This window comes from Falco cherrug, chromosome 13, assembly GCF_023634085.1.
Source record: "Falco cherrug isolate bFalChe1 chromosome 13, bFalChe1.pri, whole genome shotgun sequence".
Taxonomy (NCBI): Eukaryota; Metazoa; Chordata; class Aves; order Falconiformes; family Falconidae; genus Falco; species Falco cherrug.
Window position 1 is genome coordinate 5026169 of NC_073709.1, and position 22111 is coordinate 5048279.

Genomic DNA, 22111 nt, shown 5'->3' on the forward strand with positions numbered 1-22111 from the left:
ACCACAGCTCAGATTCTAGAAGAGAAACAAACGGTGCATGTCTGCTGCCTTACCGTGATCTGCTCCAAGAAAATAACACTCAGGGAACATGTTTGGATGCCGAGGATCTACCTCTACGTTCACCGAGACATTGTTCCCTACAACAAGAAAGCAACTAAGCCACAGGGGAAGCTTTTTGTCGCACTCAGTTATTTGAGAACGGAAGCATCAACCTTTTTTTACAAGCACTTTTAAATTGGTTAATCGAGGCTGGTTTTCATTATGATAAATAATAAAAAGTTGGTAGGTACCCAAATAAATTGTACAAAGTATCAGTATAGATTAAATACTCAAATTTCAATGGACTGTAATTACAAATAGCAACTGATTTAAAAAACCTGCCAGTCTTGAGTTTCCTTTTAGACTAGTCTTAACCTTAACACTTATTTCTGAACAATCAAACTCAAGCTAGATGATGTAATCCATTTGAAATCCTAGCAAAATTTTAAAGGTAGTAGAGATCAATTGTTACTAATTCCTCATTGCCTTTTGCAGTCAAAAAGAGAAGCATAAAGACAATATTAAGATGTCAAAGTCCCCTCCACAGCATGCTCCTGGACTGAGCGAGCAGTGGCATTATTCTTGAAATAGCAAATAATTTCCTTCTGCAAAGCATCCCATCATCCCCCTAAAGTCTGCCCTTCATCAGGGGTAAACAGCTCAAAACTGCTCTGGATGTACGTTAAAAACCTGGCAGCAAAACCAGGCGATACCCAACACTTTTTGTAATTAAGAGGTACGTTAGGCTTTCCCTCCTCGAAGAAACTGGAATGAATGAAATCAAAGTTTTGTCATAACCGAAGATTGTCTGTGACCGACAACAAAGGGCTCAAAGCCCAGGGCTGCCCTCCCCTGAACTAATGTGAGGCGCTTTTTGAGGCTTTTCTTTCCTTTTCATTGGCCTGTGTCAAAGTGCAGCAGGACCAAGACAAAGCCATCCTGACTGCAGACACACACACAAAAGCAGCGTTGTCCAACCCACGGCATTTTAGCCAGTTGCTGAACCTTTTCTGTCCTGTCCCTCCCTCCACCCCAGCCAAGGGGGCAGAGGGAGCAGCCTCAGCACCACCAGCTCCTTTCCTGCCTCCCTCTGCAGGTGATCAGCCCTTCCGCAGGTTTTGGGGACAACTGCTCTGCTTTGGTCCCCTGCACATTTGCCCACTTCTGCAATTACGCTGTTGGTATTTAGGATTTAAGCTACAAATCAGAACTCCTCTCTCAAAGATAACAGTTCCCCGCATTTCTGACCTCTGACAGGGGCAAGCTGCTCCTTTACCATTACAAGACTCCTCACCCTACATATATTAAGACCTTAAAATGCCAGACGTCAGCGTATGAATTAGGTACTTTTTCAGACGGTTAACACTGTAAGCCTCTAATTTCCTCTCTTCTCTTAATTTCTCTGTCCTTTCCACCTGCCTCTTTTAACCCCCTTTTCTTCTCACTTTTGACTGTACTCTAACATTCCTTTCACTCTTCCAGGACCGGATCAATCTAAAGCAATACTCTGTTAAAAAATCCGGAATTTGTGAAGGAGATAAGTGCTTCATCTAAGCTGAGTTCTTACAAATACTGATCTCTCTAGAGTTACTATGCAAGTCCTCATGACAGTCACATGTTCAGAAATACACAAAAACTGCCTGCAGCAACTTCAATTTTCTGGAACACCACAAAGTTGTAACTGATTTTCTAAACAGGCTGAGTATTCTGAGGATACACAAAATATACGCAAAAAAAATAAAATAAATACACGAAGTAAGAGAGTTGCGTCTTGTTGGTTTTCAGTGCTACCTTTCGTTTTCCTAACTGCAACAAGCACCATCTGATTAGATAAGCAAAGCTGTTTTAGCACCCTTGGTTCTGCTTCTCAAATCCACGGTGTTCCTTCAAATCTCTTCATACCTATTGCGATTCTTCTTTTTGTAGCGCTCCGGGTGGGATTTTCTGGCTCAAGCACCCATGTCTTCTCATCAATTTCATCCATGGCATCCCAGAATTCTTTCAGCGATTCTAATGCCACCAGGAATTGATTATAAATGTCTACTAAGGAGTTCTAAGAAAAGAAGAAGTTTAAACAAATTTCATATAGTTTCCACCTACAGACACACAGAATATTTAAAAAACAAACTAGGTGATACAATGTGATATAGGCAGCGTTAAAATCTAGTATCCGATTGCATCACAGTAGCTTAAAACATTGAACCTCAGGGGTTTTCCACTGAAGCAACCCAACGAGAGAATAGCTACACGCAGAGTACAAATAAGTACTCTTAATCCTGATAGTTCTAACATGTTGTGATATACGTACATCATACCTGCGTTTGATGGTGTTTTATATACTCCTTTTCAGAAAACTTCCCTGAAAACTGGTAACAATTATTAACCTGCATTGTAACTTGTAACAACTACTGTAAAATGAAAGGAAAAATCATTTATCTACTATCAAACTTCTAACATTTTAAGATTTTGTCTCTACTTTGGCTGAGCCCCACGGCAGTGGCACCAAATACAAATACACAGAAATATCCACATAACTAAAGTAGCTTATTTATTTTTTAACAACTCTAAAGAAAGATAGCCTACCACATGCCATAATTATCTCAAAATTGAGCAGTATAAAAACAGGTACTTAACATTAGATTTCAAACCATGCAAATACCGCAAGAGAAGGAGAAGCCATCTAATAATCAGAGGATTACACTCAAGGGATTTCAGTATTTGAGAGTGGATTAGATGGAATCAGAAAAAATCTTTCATTATACAGGACAACATACAGAACAGCAACGCAAAAGAAGTCTTTTTAAAATCATCTGTGAGCACAAAATAAGTTACTAGTTCTACAGGGAAAGACTAGTTCAAGTAGAGAAAAGAGTCAGCAGTCAAGTTAAAGCCCTTCCACATGCAGATGTCCAGAGGGTACAAAACACAAATGTAGGGAACCAAAAGAAAATGGAGAATGCACGAAAAGGAGAGAGGCCAGTTCTGTCTGGAGTAGCGCCCCACAGGGGCTTTGGGCCTGACCCAAGAGGGAATCGGTGGAGGAACTGGGAAGTGTCATGAACAGCCAAGTAGGAGAATACGGAGCAGTCAGAACAGGGCTTCGTGGGGAGGAGTGATCTATGGCAGGAAAAAAGTGAAGGTGTGAAGAAACCACAAAGGCGGCAGCGAAGGGAGACCAAAGGGGGCCGGGGGAGAAGAGTTTTGGAGACTTTCTCATAACTTGCTTGCTCAAATTGTTCAGCAACAGGAAACTCACGAGTGGAAGAAGAGGAATCATTTGGGAGCACCAAAGGGTACTCTGAAATCATTTCCGCAGAACACAACTGAATAATTAAATGCATGAGTCAAAAGCAGGACAGACAGGAGAGAACTAACCAGACTTCAGTTCGGATAAAGAGATTGTGAAGTACGCTTTGAAAAACAAAGAAAGATGTAACACGGGCCAGGTTTCAGGTATCTTTTGGCCCAGGAACAAGTTCTTGGGATCGAAAAGAAAAACCTTCCTTAAGAAGGTTCACTTCTTCAAGAGGCATTTTTCTGTAAATAACACGAAATACATGTGGAATGGTTTCCTCTAATGTTTAGTAATTATGTTCCTTCCTCCTCACCTGGACAAAAAGAAGCAAATTACATTAACATTCTCAGATGAAGAAACATGATTTTTACATGTAATAAGTTTTTACATTTTACGCATACGTATTTTAGAAAGAAACAGTGTAGCTCAGAAATAAAATGCTACCTTTTCCCCGCTGTTATTAGATTATATTAAAGTAGGAAAGCACTTAAGCAGAAAAGTGTGAATACTGCCAATCTCAAAATGTAACGCTTATTATCTTTAAAAGCATTTTGTTACTTTCATAATACCTGAAGTGATATAATAGTGTCAGTCACTTAACCACATCTTAGAGTATAATATCTTCATCTTAAGTACTATTATTTCCAGTATTTTAATAATTTCCACACAGTCCTGAAATGTGATCTTTTGTGCTCTGATGACACTTAAATTAATAGCATAATTTTCTGGTACTTGCAACAGTTGCTTTCCATTTTGATTTTTTACATTTTTCTATATCACATACAGATAAATCCTCTAATAATCATTTTTATCTTTATCTTCCGGGAATTCAAAGGGTTTCACTAGAAAAAAGAAACATCAAGGGATTATAACCCACAGATAAGTTTTAAAATCCAATTAATTTTAATACTAATTGTAATTTTTCAATGATGTTCCTTAAAAAGGTAGTTAAATCTTTTTTTTTTTTAAACGTACTGTTCATTTGATCTTATTTGCATGCTTCACTGATGTTGCCAGCTGTCTCCTGCTATATACATAAATGCATCTCTAGCTATTTACATACACCGCATGCTTGTCATGCAAACCATGGAAACTATAACATCCCTTTTTATTTTAATAACCAACTAATTTTTGGTCATTGCCCAACACTTCTCTAAAAGACTGCCGTCATGCTTTTTTTGTTTGTCTACGCTACACCCAGATAGTTGCTAACAATGTCAAACAGCACAAACTCTTTGTTTCTTGATCACTTTGGTACAAATGCGTTAGAATTTGCATGAAATATGCCAATGATTCTTTGGAAAAGAAGATGTTCGTAGTCCTGGATCTTATCGCTGGCTGCCTTGACTCTAAACAGCACTTGCAAAACCAAACCGGTTACTCCATCCTCTGTATCCGTTAGGTTTCCATGCTCATCAGAAAAAAACCACACATTATAAAACCAAAGACCACTGTGTCCATTTAATCCTTCACAACAACCTAAAACAAAATGAAGGTGTTTTTAACATATAATATGAACCTTGCATTTTATTTCCGACTACTGAAGACCGCGACATCAGCTGCCCATACGAGTAGTAACGAGGTAAGGAAATGCTAGGACTAGAGTAGTCACAGCACTTTAACGCGGGGGTTTTGAGCTGGGAACCACAGTCTTTTCTAACTTGATCTTGTGCAGGAGGCAGCAGGGAGGGCGCGGTCCGACCTGAAACACTGCGCATGATTCTGACCAGACCTCCTCAAGCAGACCAACCACAGCTGCGACAGAAGCTTCTAAGATGAGGAATGGGGAGTCTACCATTAGACAAGGCCAAAAAACTTTTACTGGTTTAGACTAGCAAAGCAGTGTAAGAGGAGATGTGATTCTTAACTACTATTATCTACACTACAGCAGCCGTAGGAGATTAGACCTAGAGCTCAGGCTCGTTAAAGGACCCATCAAATCTGAGTTCCTACGAAGTCAGCAGTTGGAGCTCACTTGCTGTCCCTTACAGCCTGAGGTCCGAGAACACCTGACACTGCCCGGTCACCTCACTACTTGCAAGTGGGAGCTTGGTAAGTTTTTGACAGAGCTACGCTGCATGATTTAATGATCCCATTCCCTTCAGCTCTCTATAATGACCACCACCGCAACTGAGCAGCCCAAAAATATTATTGAGCTTATCATCAAAATATATTTTCAGAATAGATGGCCTCACTCTGAGTTTTCATATGGAAAAACAAGAGAAAATGTTAGTTTGGGATACTCAGCTTGCGATCCTTTCATCTGGCTAGAGGACTGTTTTCATCAGAGCATCACCTCCTGTGACCATAGTTAAAGCTTTAAACACTAAACATTTCTCCAGATCTTTCAGATTTCAAGTTGTGAGTGTAGAAAACAGACTACTTAGGAATGACTTGTGAAAGTCACTGTAAGTGACTTCTGGCACTGTTCTCTCTCTCAACAAAGCATATATTCAGCCTCAAAGTCCTAGTTGTTCAAGGCTCTACGTGGCAAACACCTGACATACACTGATACAAGCTATACCAACAGTCTCCTTTGGACTGAACAGCAAGGAAATGTTAATTTGCAGGGCATGATTCTGTGATCTTAACTTCCGAAACAGGTGTGTGTAGAGACTGGGTTAAATTGGTTATTTTACAGGAAACAGACATGACAGACATGTAAACATATCAACTTCGGTGATTCTCCGGAAGTTTTAGAAAACTTTGACCCGAACATTACCTTTGTGCTACCAGACTATGTATCCTCCATTCATTTCAACACTGGTAGGAGATGAAGCACACACTTCAGTCTGTGAAAATCAGATATTCTGGACCTACCCATTTCCTAGTGGCACATACCTTCTCTTCTACCAGGAAAGACTCTCGTGTAGTTTTGCAACTTGTGTTTCCATTTCTATCCTCCACACCCTCATCTCTGTCTCATCACTGGTAGCTCCTCAGGCCAATTCTTCCCCCCTTTTTTTTTTTACTTTATTCTAGTTCAAACACTTTCCCCGATTTCAGCCCTATTACCCATACACTCTTTCCTTCAATTAAAGATATAAGAAGGAATGGAAAAAAAAAGTCACTCTACTCCTGGTTCTTATTTCTAGAGCCATAGAGGCTGGGAAGAATGAAGTCCTAAGTCTGTCGGTGCCTGCCATAAAATCCATGAAACCTTCCAGTTACTTTGAAGAAGTGCTACATGCCTATATTGCTGTTCTGCCAAATTTCAAACACCTGCCCTAAATCCTGGATGAACTAAATATTAATTGAACAGTAGTAAGAAAGTTCTAATTAAGGTAAATACAGCACAACTGATGAAAGATCAGGTTTTTTTCCTTTAAAAAAAAACCAAAGAATTTGCTTAACCCAACTTAACACAACTGAAAAGCATCCTAATGGAAAAGGTACAGCAGCCTAAATTCTAGGTGCAGTTATGTGCTTGCCCTTTATGAATTTGTAGACAGAACACAATTTAATAAAGCGTATAGTTGTTAAGATGGAAAATGGATCACCTGTATCACCTAAATAATTTATGATTCTTTAGATTTGTTTAGAAACTGTTTATTTGTCATGAAGAGTACTCTAACAATTCTCCCCCTCCTTAGCACAAATCAAACTGAGACACAACACTCTGAAATCTTTATAAAGTGTCTTGTCAACCACCTCCATTTTTTGTATTTATAGATGCATATAAAGCTGGTGTCTGTGAAGCTCTAAGAAAAAGCACAATTATGATGCATTTTATTGTGTTTTCATCAAAATAACTAAAGAATAATCTCATTCATACCACTGTATCTTCTAAATCTTGTACTACTGTTTCATTGTTGGCTGGCTGCATGACCTCATTAGTCATTAATTTCCACTCTCATGACCTTCATGTAGCCAACCAGGTGGGCAGTGGTCAGCACAGAAACAATACCCTGATGCGAGGGCAGCAGAATAGATGCACTGAAACGACAGAACTATACTTACAGTGTATGCTAAAATGTGGAGACAGCACATTTATCTGGTTATTTAGAAAAAGAATATAACCGAAATAAGTAGATGTTCTTGCACTTGTCATTGAGAAGCACTCTGCATTTATTTGGCACTTGTAACAGTAGCAGCAGCAGCAGCAGCATTGCCCTTGGTGCTGATTTCTTACTACTCTAAAATGTCTCCTCTGAGCCAGAATACACTGGCTGTTGCTGATCATGCTGTGAGACACCTGCACTGGCTACTAGGCTTGTCATGACGCACAAAACCCTACCATCTTCAGCTTGACATTGTGCAAGTTATAATTATTCATCCAAATGAATATGTCAGAGCAGCAGCAGCAGACCTCTCATCAGAGCAAAAGAAAAATACATCAAAACATTATCAACCCAGCAGGAAGACAGGGACCATAAGGAAAATTACCCATTTTTAATATGGATGCCATAAAGCCATGTCTATTATTATACCGGGGGGGGTGGGGGGGGAAGGGGGGGAACCAACACAACAGCCCAACAACCCCTCAAGTTTAAAGTCCATGAGCACTGAAATAGGCAACAGCACACACATGGGGGTGGGGGAAATAAAAAAAATACAATCACCTGAAATCTATTCATATTTTCTTGCATAGGATTTTATATTCTAATAGTGCAACTGTGCACATTTAGTTAAGCCTTGTCAGTTTCTACACTAAAAATGACCAGCAAATATTAAAATTCAAGACCTGTCAGTATGAAAACTTCATGTTATTTTACTAGAAAATAGGTACAGCATGTTCTTTTTCCCTTTTATGAACCAAAATTTTCAACCACTTTAGGACCTGCTAAATTCCGCTACCAGTGGTGCTTCAGCATGATCGAAGCTTAACCCCTATTTTACCACGGCATGAAGGCTGCTCACTGCAGTGCTTTCCATGCATTTTCATAATAAACACAATTTGCAGAATCACTACACACAGTTTTACCCAGAAGTGTTAGGTTCATGTCACCCACACAGATAAGGTCCATTTTCAAAAAAGACTGTACAACTAAAGCATTTCTGTGAGCACAACACACAAGTTGCTGGTATTTGGTTCAGTATTACAGCTAGAATTAGTATCACATGATTTCAAAACAAGGTTTTCCGTTACAACCAAATGTCTATTGTTCATGTTTTCAAACAGTCCATAGGTAATTCTAAATGTAAAAATGTTTTAAGAATGTCATATTTTTAATAGTAATTTTTTAACTTGGTTGTAGTGTCAATATTAATAAATTCGCTCCCATCTTTAACTTGTCAAAGGCAGCTGATTCACAGCATGTTTTTCAAGAACGTTTTATTAAAACATAAGTCTAGCTAGTAGCTATAAAATTACTAACAGTAAACACAGAAAAGCAATGACTGTCAAGGATATTTGAAATGTTGTTAATTTGAGGCAACAGAAATTGCAAGGCTGTAAAATTAAGAAAATACTATTAAAATTATGCATAAAGTTTGAGGTTAGAAACAGTACTTGAAATCCTGACTGTAGTATATGGAAACCAGTTAATTTAAGGGAGAAACAGTATCTGTTCAAATTGTTCCAAACCATACCAGAGGATCAAAACTGAAAATTTCATGTGATACTAAATATATTTTTCATTTCCAGTGGTCCATTCTTGCAGTTATTTCCTCATGATCTCATATTATAGGATCTAGGGTGACACACAGAACCCTGAGCTTTGCAGTCAAAATCATGCGTCTGTCTTAAAATCCTTCTGCTGCAACCTTTCAGCCACGTTCCCTATGTAAATTTAGTATCGCAAAGACAGGCTTTATTGATGGGTAGAAATCCTCGCGAGAGTTAGAATTATGAAATGCAATCATTTATGTAAAATCTATTTTCCTGAATTAAATGAAATTAAACATCAACTATTTTCTAGAGACAATTCAAATTAACTTACATCTAAGTGGTCACATTTAAATCCATTTAATCAAGTACACATGCTCTATTAAGGAAAAAAAAAAGATACATGAAATAATGCAAGAGACTGAAAAAAAGACAACGGCTCTTAGTTCTTTCTATTAACAATACCAGTTAAACTAGAAAATCAGAATTACATTCTTTCCTGTTGTTCTTTTAATTGTAACCACAGAAGTTTTGTTATGAAAACTATACATGATAACCATCTAGGGGAGACCTCTTTTTTTTTTTGTGTCTGTCAACTTTAGAGAGTGCTTCTTTTCTGTTAGATAATCATTTCTCATGCATTTATTTTCCCAATATAATTCTAAAAGATATTTCAGCTGTATGAACAGCTTAAGAAAAAAACAGCCAGTATGACTGCAAAGCATACAACACGCAAAGTCTATCTATATGTGAAGGAAAATATTTAAAACTTCATCATAACGTTTACTTAAGCACGTGTAACAGTAAAATGCACAGAGGGGAAAAAAGTTGGAGTTAATAAATAGAAGTCCAACCCCTCATTACCACCTTCGTATTGCACAGGTATCTCTAGTTATTAAAAAAAGATGTATAGTACAGCAGTTTACCTGTGGCATCCAAGAAATAGCAAACTGAACAGGAAAATCCACAAGGCAATCCGGTGGTTCTGATGGATACTGAGAAAAAGAAAGGAAATACAGTTTTTCTTTTCTTTTTATTTTTTTTAAATAATTTGAAATCAGACCAATACTCAGCTGCCAAATTTGATAACGAAATACGAGCACTTCAAGCATCTTGAGAACTTGGCTCTTAGAGGAAACACTATGTAAAGCATTTTCATAAATAGTTATGAATGTTAATTATCATTTAAAGAAGAAATCTACTGTAAAGAGTTCTTATATATCAAATTTTAGTAAAGGCAAGAAAATCAGTTTTCTGTGTTCAGTGTTAACAAAGACACATTAAAAAAGAACTTAAGACAAAAAACCAACAAATATTTTAAAACTATTTCTCCTCAGTTACCTGTACTGAATAGGAAAGTTTAAAAACTATTAAAAACAAAAAAAATTCCAATAAACCCTTCATGAGTCAAGAACTAATTTTCATTTAAACCAGACTATTTGCTCTGATTGGCAACATTTTTTTGTTTTTTGAAAGAGGAAGTAATCAAAGTACATAACTATTTAGAAAGAGATGAATGAACACACGCGCAAAATTAAAACAACTCCCTGCCCCGAATGAAAAGGTACCAACAAGGAAAAGAAAAAACCAGCTGTATTAAGGAAACTGAAGTTATAAAAGTTTGAGAACTCAAAAGATAACCACTGACTATTCATTACACTTGTAAATCTTTTGCTGTTTAGCACCCAATATGAGATCTGTGGAAAAAAACTGTATTTTCTGAAAAATAAAGTAGAAACGGAAAGAAACATCTAATTACAAATGAACTGTATGTTTTTTAAGAGCACCTATCCAAAATTTTATTCACCTGAGAATCTGCCTCCTTTAGTCCTATGCAACCTTTCAAATTCTAACAGTGATGTACACAGCAGTTATAGAAATTATATTATTATTGTATCAACTGCCAACACAAGAAAATGTTACACACAGTCTTATTTGGGGAGACATACAAAAAAAAGTCCCAGCTTCCTCACAGAATTAAAAAGAGCTATAGACAAAGTAGAAGTTTAGCTGTGCTGCTTCCCATAACCATTCTCCATCCAATGTAAACCTCTAGACACAGAAGACACAGACACTGTCCCTACCTATCAAATGTCTGTCAACCAATTGATAAGAATTTTTGAAATGTGTCTTTATTTATGTAAAATGTAATTCTACAGTAATTAGTTTCAAATTGTTCTCTATGGCAAAGAGCAAAAAAGAGATACAGCTTCCCTAGCGTACCCATTCTTCATTGCTCTGATTTTAATAATGATCTAGTGGATTAATGGATTTCACATAAATTTGTTTCAACTTGCCTTTTAATTTGCTTTCATTTGTGGTTTCTGTAGGTATCCAATTTCTGAAGGCAACTCCTACAACTTGAGTATCTTGTGCTTCACCATTTTATCAATTTGGTGGAAGACAAGTAACAGTGACAGACCAAGAGAAGGGAAGCAACTAATTTGGACAGGAGGCATTTACAACTTACAAATGTACATCCACAAAAGCTGTTATGATTTCTTTTATTATAGTGTTACTGTTCGTGTACTGTAGGCATTGTAGTGCTATTGGTTTTGTATTGTAAGTATTATTTTTCATTAAATACTTCAATGCTTGCATAGACGCAAACCTGTTTTCAGTGTATAAAAGTATGCCTAGAACAAACTAAGTCAGAACAATTTTTCCATAGGACTGGTTTTAGGACTACCTCATTTAAATCCCAACAGCACTAGCCAATTATATGTTTACTTTCTTGGTAAGTAAATTCATTTTATGCAGCCTTTTGTAGAATGCCTTGGAATAAGTGCTTGCAAACAGATTCTACTAACTTTGTATTACTTAACCCCCATCCCCACCCCCAAACCAAAAAACCTACAGCACTTTTCCCCTTCATTTTTAGTCAAATTTTCTTTAGACCCCAGTATTGTACTGTGCACCAGATAATTGCCAAGAACTATGCAACAATGATTCTATACATATGTACGTAATGTTTTTAGACCTTGCGCAGTGAAATCCTATACAAATAAAAGGTGAGTGATTCCCCAGGAGACAGTATTTTAAAACACTATTCCAGAGCATATCAATGATATCACGTGTTATTAGTTACATTCAAATGTATATGCAATACATTATCCTATTATTTAGAACAATTTAAGCAAGCATTAAATGAAATATTTGTATCTTTGCGCATGCAGCTATCTTTACCTAGAAAAAATATTTTCATAACCCTTGCCAAATCATTCAGATAATAGCACCTTGATTACTACTACATGGCATGCAAATTCTTGCAGTGGCCTATTTGAATTCTTGGGATCTGAAATGACAAGCACCCAACCCATTTCACATGCAATACAAAATGAAATCTGATAAATGAAACCCATTGTGTTTGTTATACTTGCAAAGATGCATGCTTTGTTTTCAGAAAACTTCTCTAGTTGTTTGTTTAAACAAAGAACGGATAAAGATCTCTGGACCAGGCATTTTCAACCAAATAAACTGGAAAACTATTTCACAAAATTTAATGTGAGCATTGAACAATGTATCCTTTTATGAAGTTTAAACTTTATCATTTACCAAAGTCAAAACTGTGTAGCACGTGATTTGGCTAACAAACCTAACTATGCCTTAACTAGTTTCAGTTCTTCCAGGTTTAAATTGATCACCCCAAGTTTCCTAGACACTTCACAAATGCCGTTTAGAGACACCCAGTGTTTTGAAAGGACAGTTCCTAACACAAAGCACATTAAGACAAGGATAACAAGCGGAAACATTCGACAACATTGACAGCATTAAGGAAAAGTCCTCAAAATACACACAAAACTTTAAGAATGATAGCAGAGGAACATTTAGGGGATTATCTGAATACACATGATAATCTCATGAAAAAGAATTTCCCAAATCAATTGTTGAAGAGTTTCTTCCCAAAAACATTTTTGGCAGCCTTATGTAGAGCATTCATGAGGACAAGGCTGAACAAAGCCATCCGCTAGAATACAGGTAAGAGCCAGCAGTATGTTGGGGAGGAGGTTTAGCTCACATACTAACCTTAATCACAGAAACAGCATAACAAAGGTAAACTTTTATTAAAGCAGGTTATCAAAAGAAATGCCTTCAAAAAATACTTCAGCAAAGTCTTTTCAAATGTATTAGATACATACATATGAAGAAAAATCAAATCCACATGTCACTAAAACAATGTTTCACATATAATTTTTTTCTTGTGGCAAGTATAAATGCACACATGGTTTAAAAAGGACAAGCAATTGATCCTTCATCATTAAAATCACTTGGGAAAAAAAATAAAATTGATGATTACTTGTTACAACAGACAAGTTGGATAATCTAGTCCGTTTATTATGCTATATCTTTACTTGTTAGACAGTGCTTTCTTCTGCTATTAGGAGTCTCACCTTCAGATATTTTATAAAGAAAATACACTAGTTTTAAAAAGAACCAAACCCAATAAGCTCGATTCCCCTTTTAGAACAATGAAAAGTTAAGGCCTAACCAGAAACAGCCAATGCATAAGTGTAATAGGGTTTGACCATGGCAGCTGCTTGGTAAAAATGGATATTGCACTTAATATTTTTTTTTCTGCACTTTTATACTTCCAAATAGTTACAATACTTCAGTCACCACGAAAATCCAGAAAAAAATACTTAGGGGCAAGAGGCTGCACTTAATTTTCAGTGTCATGCTAAGTACAGGATAGCAGCCTCCTTATAAACAATTTTTTCCATCGATGTATTTAGTAATGGACTGACTAGCAAATTAATTATGCATTCATTACTCTGTGCATGTAGGATAGCATTATTCTTTTTTAAAATCTACTGTAGCAACCTCAATTCCCAAACAGCACTTTTTCCACAAGCTCTTTTTTGGCACCTAAGGTAAAATCAGTTTGTCTGATGTAAAACTAAAAAACTCCCAGTATTTACAGGAATGTACGATGTCTGTAAAGGTGAAACTTATTCTTACAACACCGTGCCGACTCCTCATCTCTTAAAGATTATTATTCCAGAGCCTCGACCAAGGATAGTCCCAAACAACATTTAGACACCTTCAGATCCACTTTTCCCCACTAGACTGATTTTCTGAAAACAACAGCTATTACCATACAATTGTCACCACACAGCCTGGACATTTCATAGTTTCTCAAGAGATTTATGCCTTGAAATGAGAAATTCTATGAAGAAATACCACCATTCGAGTTCAGTTCTAAGTATGAGGCAGAATTATAATTTTTCTCCTTCTGCACATGCCATGGATTCGCTTTGCAAGCACTGTCAAAACCACCCAATTATTTAGACTAAAAAGAATTTTTTTTTAACATAAGGAACTCACTTCTGTAGTCAGTCTTTCAAAAATCTTTCTATCTATAACTTTAACAGTAAGACTTGTTAAAGAAGTAACTCAACATCCTCTAATTCTTGTTATATGCATAGTCACTGGCGAGAGCAATAATAAATGAAACATCTCCCAGATGGCTTTGTTTGTAATCTAGTAAAATAACTGCAATATCATAAAGTGTTTTTCATGTGATGCAGTATTGTATGAAAAGATTCTTACAGATAGCCATAATGTAATATTAATTTTAAATATATAGGTTTCAAACTTTAACTTAAAAAACATATCTCAAAAAAACAACCCCACAATTATCTTGCAGAACAGACATACTAACAAACAAACCAACTCTCTAAAATCTTTATGAATTAAGAAAAATCCATTTATTTCAAGGAAGCCTTAAGGTATTTTCTCCCACATTAATTCACCTTTGCATTTAACTTCAGAGTGATGAGATGCTGTCGCCCACAAGAATCTTCAGCTTTTAGCTTGATTGTGGCAAGCCCAGTATCCACATACACGACTCTGGAAGAGGAAGAGAAAACTTTTAACAGCATTGTAAGAAGTACAGTTTGAAACATCTGCAATACTCTTATTAGTCTGTTACAAATATTAATCAGAGAAAGTCCTATATGCCAACCATTTCTGCTGTTCTAGATTTACTGCTGTTAATACACCAGTCTACTGCTTAATGCAGTCATATATCTTTGGGTTATTTACAATGTGTGTCAAGGCTCACGCTGTGGTCAGTGAGCACTGTGTTTCAGTTTTCCATCACTGGAACCTTTGACACACACAGCATGTTCCTGTCAGCCTCTACTTATGTACACATTAAACTTCCTGTCAAATCTTTGATCCATTTCTGCAGTTTCTTACTGTATGAGACTTTTATGCTCTTGATTTGCTTTTCTCTTCAATGAAGTTCTCTTTTATTATCAATACTAATATCATGGAAAATTCAGTGGATATTGGTTCATATTCTGAAATTGATTTTCTGCAGAAAATAGTACCCAAACTAGTACAAAATGAGTTATTTATGATGATTTGCCTTCGTTTCATGACATTTTTACACAGCATACACGCACCCAAGCAAGTAACAAGTACATACTAAATGCAAATAAGTTTTAATACTTCTGACATAATCACTGACTCTTTGCTTAAGATGTCACTGATTTGTGCTTCCCACAACAATGAAGATGAATACAATTGTAAAATACATTGTTCTATAGAAATATGTTCTGCTGAGTAGCTTCAACAACTGCCAAAAAAGTTCAGACTTCTCCATATATTTACCAGTAAGCTGGGTATGAGAAAATTTTGGCATTTTTACAATGTCATTCTTGTGCAAAAATAAAAAGCAGTCCAAGATCATTGTACAACTTATCACCTAGGCTGATGGAAAGACCTATCAGAATTCAAAGAAGGCATCTGCTTGCTGTCCAAAATAACAATTCTATTTTTTTTAAAGCATTGCATATCAGCCCAGCCACTCTCAAGCCAGCACGCTAGGAAAAATGGTTATCTTTCAACTTCAGTCTTGAGGTGCCAGAAAGGTGTACAGATTATTTCAGTTTAAATGCTAACATTTTTGCAGTTCTTTACACTATATTGGATGGTAGGGAACAAGATTAAAATATTGTTTTTATTTCTTAGATAGCAATAGATGTACATATCTTAAAATTTATTTCTGAAATCATTAAGGGTCAAGTCCTTTTACAATTCATTTAACAACCCGATAGCCTCTAAAATAAACATATACACATGCGCATGCCCATTTATATATTTAAAATGTAAGTATATGCACACCATTATATTAAAAATATAGTGACGATACAATTATATCCCATCATATTTGTAAAGAACCTTCACACTCAGTATTATTGACAGCATAAATTGGACAAACTTTTTTTTTAAAAAAATAAGCATTTGGAAAAACTACTAATTTGGAAAAACTACTAATAAGGAAAACCTGCTTAATTACATAGAGAGGGATACATGATTAAATAATTTTCAAGTTCTGTCTGTTACTCAATTTTAAACATTTTTAGTTTTAGAATCTTTACAACATCTTTCCAAAGCAGTTTAAAATGCAATTTGCACTGAGCTTGGAGACAACAGAAAAAAAACTATAAAAAACCGTAGATCATCAACTGCTACAAAACACCACTACAATCCAGACCAACCTGGAGATTCTTATGACTTTTATTTAATTTTGACTTCAACAAGTATTCAAGCTAGGCAACACAATACCTTTGAAGTATTAAAAAATGCATACTTGAGAGGTTTTCTAGTAAAATGTTCTCTTCCCTTTCAAGCTTTTTCACAAACAGAACACCAAGGAATAAGGAATTCCTCAGACAAGGGGCATACAGGGCTGAAGAATGCCCAGAATGAAAATTCACAGCTAGCCTTCCCTCTTCTCTACAGAATGTAAAAACAGTAAGCTGCCTCCAGGAATGAGGGAGGATCCAATTTTTCATTTAGGATAGAACAAAGGAACTCAGTAGCTTCATGGCTACCAGTTCTTAACATCACTCTTATCTTTCTTTGGATAAGAAGAGATGGAACAGTCAGTTCCACAGGACTGAAGAAAGTTGGACAATACTGTAAAAGTTGCATGAGCTTCTTCATAAACCTGTATAATCAAATAAGGAATTGTTTTCATAGGTGGTATTTCAGTTATATAAACCTTTATTCCTCTGTAGGCTCCAACATCTTATCACACAGAAAAAAATGGAATGACCATCAAGATGGAAAGCTTCAGTTAAACCTCTGAAGTACCGTAATTCAGCATAACACACAAATGATTGAGAGCACATGACAAGGCAGGATTCCCTTGGAAATGGAGAAGGCAAGAGAAGATGCTTTCTATGAAAAACTTTGCAAGTATCAAGCAGAAACGCATTGAGACTTGAGAGATCATGACACACCACGGACTTCAGAGATACTACCAACCTTTATGAATCCACATGAGGCTGGTAAGAGCCCTACAAATGTTTTATAGTCAATAATTTACATTCCCAAGACACTGCAATTGAATCAACTCGTCAGATTATGAGATAATATTAGAAGAGCCTTTCCTATAGCTTAATACTATACATGTACTATCTCCCACCTCAGCTGATTAGATTTGAGCTGGTTCCATGTTCTTAAAATGAAGGAAGTATCCTCCTTTGAACTGCTCAGCCATTAGTACAGCACTGTGTTGGAAATTCAGTACAATTTTTAACTTGTTGAACTGCGACTTCTGTGTACAAGTATTTGAATATGAAAGCATATGCACCCTCTCCCACACGTAAATTAGGTCAAAGAATCAAGTCTTCTGTATCATGGAGAAAGTGATTATATCTAATCGCAGCAGCCTGACCATTTGCAATCCTCATTACTGTTTGTACTTTCAGTGCTTTAGGAGAGGTACAAGATCATTGCAGATAACGTCTGCAGTTTGCTTCTAAGAAACTTCACATATTCCTTAGATAAAAGCCATGAGAACACACTAGATTTGTGCCATACCTGAGAGCTGCTTAACTTACTTCAGAGGTAAAGGAACCACAGCCTATTGCTTTGATTCTCTTTCAAACAAAATACCCCCCAGTTCTTCAGTTGGATTTGGATGCAGTCAGCTTCCAGCATGACCAAAACCCACTAGGAAAAAGTAAATCTAGGGTCCACAACAGGCAGTTCTTTTCTAAAAAAATACTGGTAAGTACAGCTGGAGGCTTTTCAAGTTATTGATCCTTACTACTAGTACTAAATACATAGTTTAGTGCTGAAAGACTATACCAGGATGTTTATAACTAACATACAAATATGCATCACCTCCAACTCAAAAACAGTCTATGTGAAGAGGCCTTCTTAGTAGTTCATTATATTGTTAAAAACACACTAAAATTAGAGGTGTAACTTACTAATGTACTTCGAATTGCCACTGTAGGTTATTCTCCGTCCAACTCACAGTAAACCAGATATGATCCCCTATGTACAGCCTAGCCCTTTGATTAACGATTGACTTTGCCAACCAAAAAACCTCTACCAAATATATACCTTATCTGTAACGTATGTCACTCTAGAGGTGCATGTTTACTGAACTACATGACTACACTGGGCAAGAGCACAGCATATGTCATATGTCTATATGAAGACCATCTTTGCCTAGAAACCAGGTCAAATTCTGCTCTAGAAGCACGCTCCCTGATAAAACACTGATGTGCTTTTTAATAAAACCACTGGATGTTTTGTATGCATATCAAGTCAGAAGAACTATCAGTTCTGAGATAAGCTGCTAAATTGCATTCTTAAAGTGTGTTTTTATTAAATTCAGCTACATACTATATTTATATATCAAATTATAAATATAGTACAATTTAAAGATTTATATCTTTAGAATATATTTATTGTATGTCTGTGTCAGTTTTGTTGGTATGGGCTTTTTGAAGGTTTTTGCTTTTGTTGTTGGGGTTTTTTTCCATTTTTGGAGAGCAACCATGATTCAAAGCTTATTTCCCATGTGTTTCAGAAATTTTAACTAATATTCTCAGACTTAAGTCTGAGAAATTTGACTAGAGTCTGTCATCAGCTGACACAACTACATACTTAATAATGGAAATCACTGAAAAAACTTCAGTTGATTTAACAAGGATGTTTTACATCTTTAAATAAAAGTGGGCCTTCAAAGCTAATTCCTACTTAATATTAATCGCGTTATTTATTGACATACAAATCAGGTGAGAACTCAAAACTGGTTTTAAACCCAAGGCTTCTTTATTTCATTTACCAAAATAAACACTCGCTAAAGTTAAGTTACCATCCAAGACTAAGGTAAAAACAGATTTGCCTTGTTGAAAACCACCAACAGACATTTTTTTAACTTTTTTTTTTTTTTAAACTAAAACGTAGCTTCTTATTCAGAACTCTTCAGCATCCTATAAAACCTTTCGTCTTAACCCCTTGAAAGAAGGTACCGTGAGATTGTGAATTATTAAAGACAGCCTTCAAACACATTTCCTTAATTCCTCCCTACACAAAAACAACTACCTTCTTCAACCCCACAGAGATCTCCTGAAGGTTCTAGCAGAAAGGATAGAAATCAGCCCATTCCAGGCTCTCTGCTGGAGGAGTAAAAGACCCCGTATCAGAAAACTTGACAGTGGTGGCACACGTGATGGCAATTAAAGCCTTTCAAGTAAGTCTGCAAAACAGGAAGCTTTACAGGTTCCTGAAAAATTTCTACATGGACCTTGCACACTTGATCACAACTCTCTGTTCCTTCAGGTTTCTATAGGAGGTATGAGAACAACCTTGTTTTCCTCATTAGGAGGGTGAAATTAAATTTGTTCTGTGAGCTCATCTGAGAGTGTACGGGACTATGAATAACAATCCGTTTGCACTCGTTCAAGACTCTAACAAGAAGGTACCGAGAGGCAGCAATGGGTACATTTCTTTCCTCAAAGTTGAGTATCCTTTCCTAACATGCCATTCTTTCCCATGTTATTAAACCACCCATTTTAGTTGGGGTGTAAAGATTCACTTCTAGTTCTCTTTCCCCCAGAAGACCACCTGAACCGTCACTTCTTGTTCCACAGATACTCAATTTATAGCACAGGATATACATGAAACCATGTTCTTGGGTGCACTCAGCCCCCATCCTCAGGTGAGACAAGCTTATACTCTCCTTGTGCAGTAACCAGTATTTTTCCCACTTGGAAATACCCCCCTGCTCTCCCAAACATGCTGTGCTTGCAGGTTTTGGAGACTAAGGAATGCTTTTCAACAGCCCTCATCTCTATTTGAGCCCACTTGGGTCACAAAAAATACACGTAAGTTTCTGCAGGCGTTGCAAAGAGCTGGCTGTTTTGAAATTTTGGATTTACAGCTTTCCAAATCCAAAGATCTACCTTTTCGTGGACTGTGTTATTCCTTTGTCTAAGGAGATCCTTGTGCTATGGAGAGTAAGATAGAACTGTTCTTTAAAAATAATTATTATAGTTCTAAAAACTAATGTATGAACTGTTTTCATGAAAGCATAAAGGTACACTATGATCAACCACAGAATACAGGAATAGTCAAAAAAAGCTGTATGAAGTAGGGAAAAGAAGGAAGAAAACTGAGAACTATAAAAAGCTGTATTAAATATGTTTACTATCCAGCAGTTTATAGGTCAAAGAATTGATTTCTCAGTAGTAGCATCTCACCCTTCAGCTCAGTTATTTGAGACTGAAAATATACCTTCAGTTGATGCAGGTTTGTTGGGTTTTTTATAAGGAAAAAGCAGTAGAGTTTTTAAACCAAAATCAGTTTCTGAACAGGGTAAATTCACAGAACATTTGCTATGTTCAACTCACAAATAAAAAAGAACAGATATTCTGAAGGTAATGTCTGTTAAGAAATAAAATAAACATACTTATTCCAACCCAGCATTTCTAGATGTCTGACAAGACAGGAGTAGTATTCTGGCGGCCGTGGTAGATGCAGGTCTTGCGTGTTCTTTAAAGCAATTTCCTGTTTAAAAGAACATTAAAAACATCATTAAGAAAGATTTCAATATTTTTGCATCTATTTAGTCATGTGATTTTTGCAATTCATTCAAAAATATTAAGCTTATGTAAAATTAACTGTACACTGCATTTGTTTTGTTATAGCCTCCAGTTAAAGCAGACAAAGAAGCTGTTTGCTAAATTACTTCAGAAACTAGTAATGAAAACATCTGCAATTAAAAAAAAACCCACAGATGTTGACAACATAGTCTTCAGATGCAAATATCAAATGTGCATGTTTTTCAGCTAATAAATTTGAAGTCAAGCATCTTGATAGAAAGAACATTTGAAAAGAAGGTTCTATTAAGCCCACAGCTGTCTCCTGGGCTCCACAGCCACAAAAGACATATATGAAATCGCCCATATTATTTTTAAGTAGCTATATACAACTTTATATAGCAATAAAAAAATAAAAATAAAAATAAAAATCAGTTTCTCAGTTTTAACATCATAGGATCCCAGAGAGTAAGTTTTGGCACAGGCAGTCATCAAGTACGTTGTAATGCCTCAAAAACAAATTTTTATCAAAAAGATTGATGCCACAATACAGAGAGAAACAAAACCAAACCATACATCCCACATTTGTGTTATGCTACTGGTTCTTTAAAAGTGTATTTAAGTCAAAATTATGCTTACAGGACAAATAATTAAATAAGTTACATTTACAATAAAATTATTAATAATTTAAAGTATTTTTAACTAAATGAAATAATAAATATAATTAATAAAATCAGTATAACGGTGATCTCTGCCTAGTTCTCCTGCAGCTTCTTCTGTTGCTTTTACTATCTGCACTGAGGATCAATATTTTACTATTTTGAATAAATTATACTTTCATTGCATTCTCATTTTCTGAGTGCTTGCGTATCTAGGCAAATAGACTGGAATAACTACTGTGTCATATTCCAAAATAGCCACATGTAGACATTCTTACTCAGTCCTACTCCAAGTGCCTTTGACTGGTTTAGTGTAATCTGGCTTGGCAAGGATTAAAACAGTACTGAGCAAAGGCATTCCTGGTGTCGAGCAGTACTGCAACATCAGGAGGGTACTTTTTTAATTGTTTTGAAGAATAAATACGGTGTTTGATTTCTAAGTAGGTTACACACAAGTATCCCTCGCCAAGAATGCTCATGAAAAACTGTTTTACTAACAGACAAGAAATTGTCAGTTTCACGTCAACTAAAGACTTTGCTCCTCTTCAATCCCACATCAGAAAAAGCTTTTTAAAAAAGAACAAACAGCAATTTCCAAACTATAAAAAAAGGTTTCTGCATTTACTGATCAAGCTGTCACACAGGTGAAAGCACTTTCAGCAGTCCACTGACTGTATAATCCTTTGTATGACTGCAAGCCATCTGGACAATACCA

General features: G+C 36.2%; 1 protein-coding gene across 1 annotated transcript in view; it reads right to left on the bottom strand.

Annotated features, from left to right (window-relative positions):
- FANCL (FA complementation group L) overlaps positions 1-22111 on the bottom strand; it is a 30974-nt gene that overhangs the window by 3185 nt on the left and 5678 nt on the right. The window contains exons 5-9 of the mRNA XM_055725375.1: positions 20608-20705; positions 14636-14732; positions 9809-9877; positions 1942-2092; positions 54-137 (exon numbers count right to left, since the gene is read on the bottom strand). Coding sequence (XP_055581350.1) covers positions 54-137; positions 1942-2092; positions 9809-9877; positions 14636-14732; positions 20608-20705 — 499 coding nt within the window. The remainder of the gene's footprint in view (positions 1-53; positions 138-1941; positions 2093-9808; positions 9878-14635; positions 14733-20607; positions 20706-22111) is intronic.